Raw genomic sequence first — 2395 nt, forward strand, 5'->3', positions numbered from 1 at the left:
AAGGACCGAGTCACAATTGTCATGCATGGTAATGCTGCACGCTTTATGATTAAGCCAGGCCTTAGTTATAAGGCAAAAATTCCACGGGCCTTGAAAATAAAAGTAAGTCTATGCTATCCGTCTATTGAATGAGTAACACGAAGGCCTGGATAACTAAAGTGCTGATAGCCGACTGGTTCATTCACTGCTTTGTTTCTGAGCTAAAGCTATATCTGGCTGAGAAGGGCCTCCCTTTCATGGTCTTTCTCTTGATGGAATGTGCAGGAGGCCATGCAATGGACCTGCTGTATGATGAGATGCAGATCAAGTTTCTGAATCTTAACATCACAGCGCCTATACAGCCGATGAATCAAGGGGTTATTCCTGCATTTATGGCACTCTACTCTTGTGCGAGGATAGAGGGCCTCATCGCGGCAGTTGACAATGACAAAAACGACAAAGAAGGCTTCACGTTGAAAAAGTACTGCCGCAAGTACAACATTACGTCATGTTTGACTACCTTGCAGCAAGCATTGCAAGAAATGAAAACAGAAACCATCAGTTCTAGTTGGATGAAATTATTCATGATTACGCAGGATTCGCTCCTGACGAAATCCATCACTCAGCAGTGGAGAAGGCGGTGGCGCTGGCCCGCAAAATTAAGGATGAAGGATTTGTTGACATGATGGAAGAAGACATGAACAGATTTATCGAGGCCCATTCAGACCCGCTGACAGAAGAAGACCTCCTTGAAATGACGATGTTAGCAAGTGAAGAAGAGAGTGAAAGAGCAAGACTAAGAAATGAATAAGACTGAAAGCATGGCAAGGGCATCGCAACGCTTTGCACAAGAATTCGATGAGAACATGGATAGAGCTGTCGAGTTTTGCAGCTGTGTTGATAGGGTTATGGCATTATACAAGGGAATTTTTGCAACAAAAGAAAAAGCAACAACAGTAAATACCTATCACCATGTTCTTGACAAAATTGAAAAAGCCAGCTACACCATTAGCACCTCCAGCAAAAGAGCCTTCATGTGAACCTCGATCCTCTACGAGTAGAGTGGGAGCCTCTGTGCTTCTCTCACAAGCAGATGACGACAACCCAGCACCGATATCTGATGAGGATGAGGCGATTCAGAACTGCTTAAAATGCCTCATTATGCCTGTGCAGTAACGACATCATCATCATTCATCATCACATTCATTGAATTGTACAGGTCTATCATCATCATCAGCCTTATCATTGTCATCGACTTTGTTATCGTCATCATCGTTTCTGCAGCGTTGTCATCATCCTTACAGCTGAAGATACTACTGTCGCTGTTGAGTGTTAGAATACCATAATTTTGTATAGTATGAGAGAAAGACTGTGTGTGTGTGTGTGTGTGTGTGTGTGTGTGAATGTTTTGTATGCAGTAATTAAAACCTGCAAACTCTAGTAATATATACGAGTGAGTTCATGAATATTATTTGTAGATTTATGTAAAATATTTGTGAGTGATTGTAGTATACAAAGCAGAACTGCACTGTAATGATTTTATACTTTAAATAAAATAGATTTTAGGGGACATCCACTGTGTCATATATTATTTTTTCTAATTATTCAAAATATATACTATCTATATATGTTTAACACATGTAATACCTTCATCATATACATATTTCAAGTCATTTGAACAAAAGCTTTTTGATCTATCAACATAAATCAGGATTTAGAAAAAAAAAGTAGATACATTTTCCTCAGCTTATATGACACCATTTGTATTGAAAATCATATTATCAAAACTTCTTTATAAATCGGACAATTCTTTGTGACAGATTTTCTATCATCCCTTCTTTTTAATGATTCTTTTTCTTAATTTCCTTTGTCTAGACGTAAAATAATCATTCAAAAAGAGAAAAAGAAAATCAAAATTATGTTACACCAAAGTGTGTGATTTTTTTTCCCCTTTTCAATGATATCTTTCTCTCTGAAATTTAACAATAAATAAGTACTAAAAATGTATCTAAGTGTGAATAGGTATGTTTTTTGAGTTATTAGCTTCCAAAGATTTGCTTTAAATTTTAGGTTGTTTTGTTTAAGAATTCAATATATAATTATTATGATAGCCTTACTTTGTACTTTTATTGTTTATTCCTACATGAAGGCTCCATAAACGAGATATCTAAACCCTAAGTTTTCTAATACACTTGGCGTAAGGGTGTCATGAGTTTCTAGTGGCCTCTCATTGTTGCTAGAGTTTAGTTAGAATGTTCCAGCTTTGTACCCTTTTCCATGTGTCCTTCTCTTTTTGGTTCTTTTTGTTGCTCACTGCTTGATGTTTGTTCTTTCTATGACCTTAGGTAACATTGGCCTTCCTATGTAGTTGGCGAGGATGTTGTGAAAACACAATGTAAATACGAACTGCAAGTGA

General features: G+C 37.2%; 1 protein-coding gene across 1 annotated transcript in view; it reads left to right on the top strand.

Moving 5' to 3' along the window:
• The window catches only part of LOC137652897 (tigger transposable element-derived protein 1-like), a 1507-nt gene extending 717 nt beyond the window's left edge, over positions 1–790 (top strand). The window contains exons 2-4 of the mRNA XM_068386294.1: positions 1–102; positions 225–468; positions 576–790. The exon at positions 1–102 is cut by the window's left edge and continues 225 nt beyond it. Of these exons, the coding sequence (XP_068242395.1) occupies positions 1–102; positions 225–468; positions 576–790 (561 nt within the window). The remainder of the gene's footprint in view (positions 103–224; positions 469–575) is intronic.
• The last annotated feature ends 1605 nt before the right edge of the window (positions 791–2395 follow it).

This window comes from Palaemon carinicauda, chromosome 14 (assembly GCF_036898095.1).
Source record: "Palaemon carinicauda isolate YSFRI2023 chromosome 14, ASM3689809v2, whole genome shotgun sequence".
In the NCBI taxonomy this organism is placed as follows: domain Eukaryota; kingdom Metazoa; phylum Arthropoda; class Malacostraca; order Decapoda; family Palaemonidae; genus Palaemon; species Palaemon carinicauda.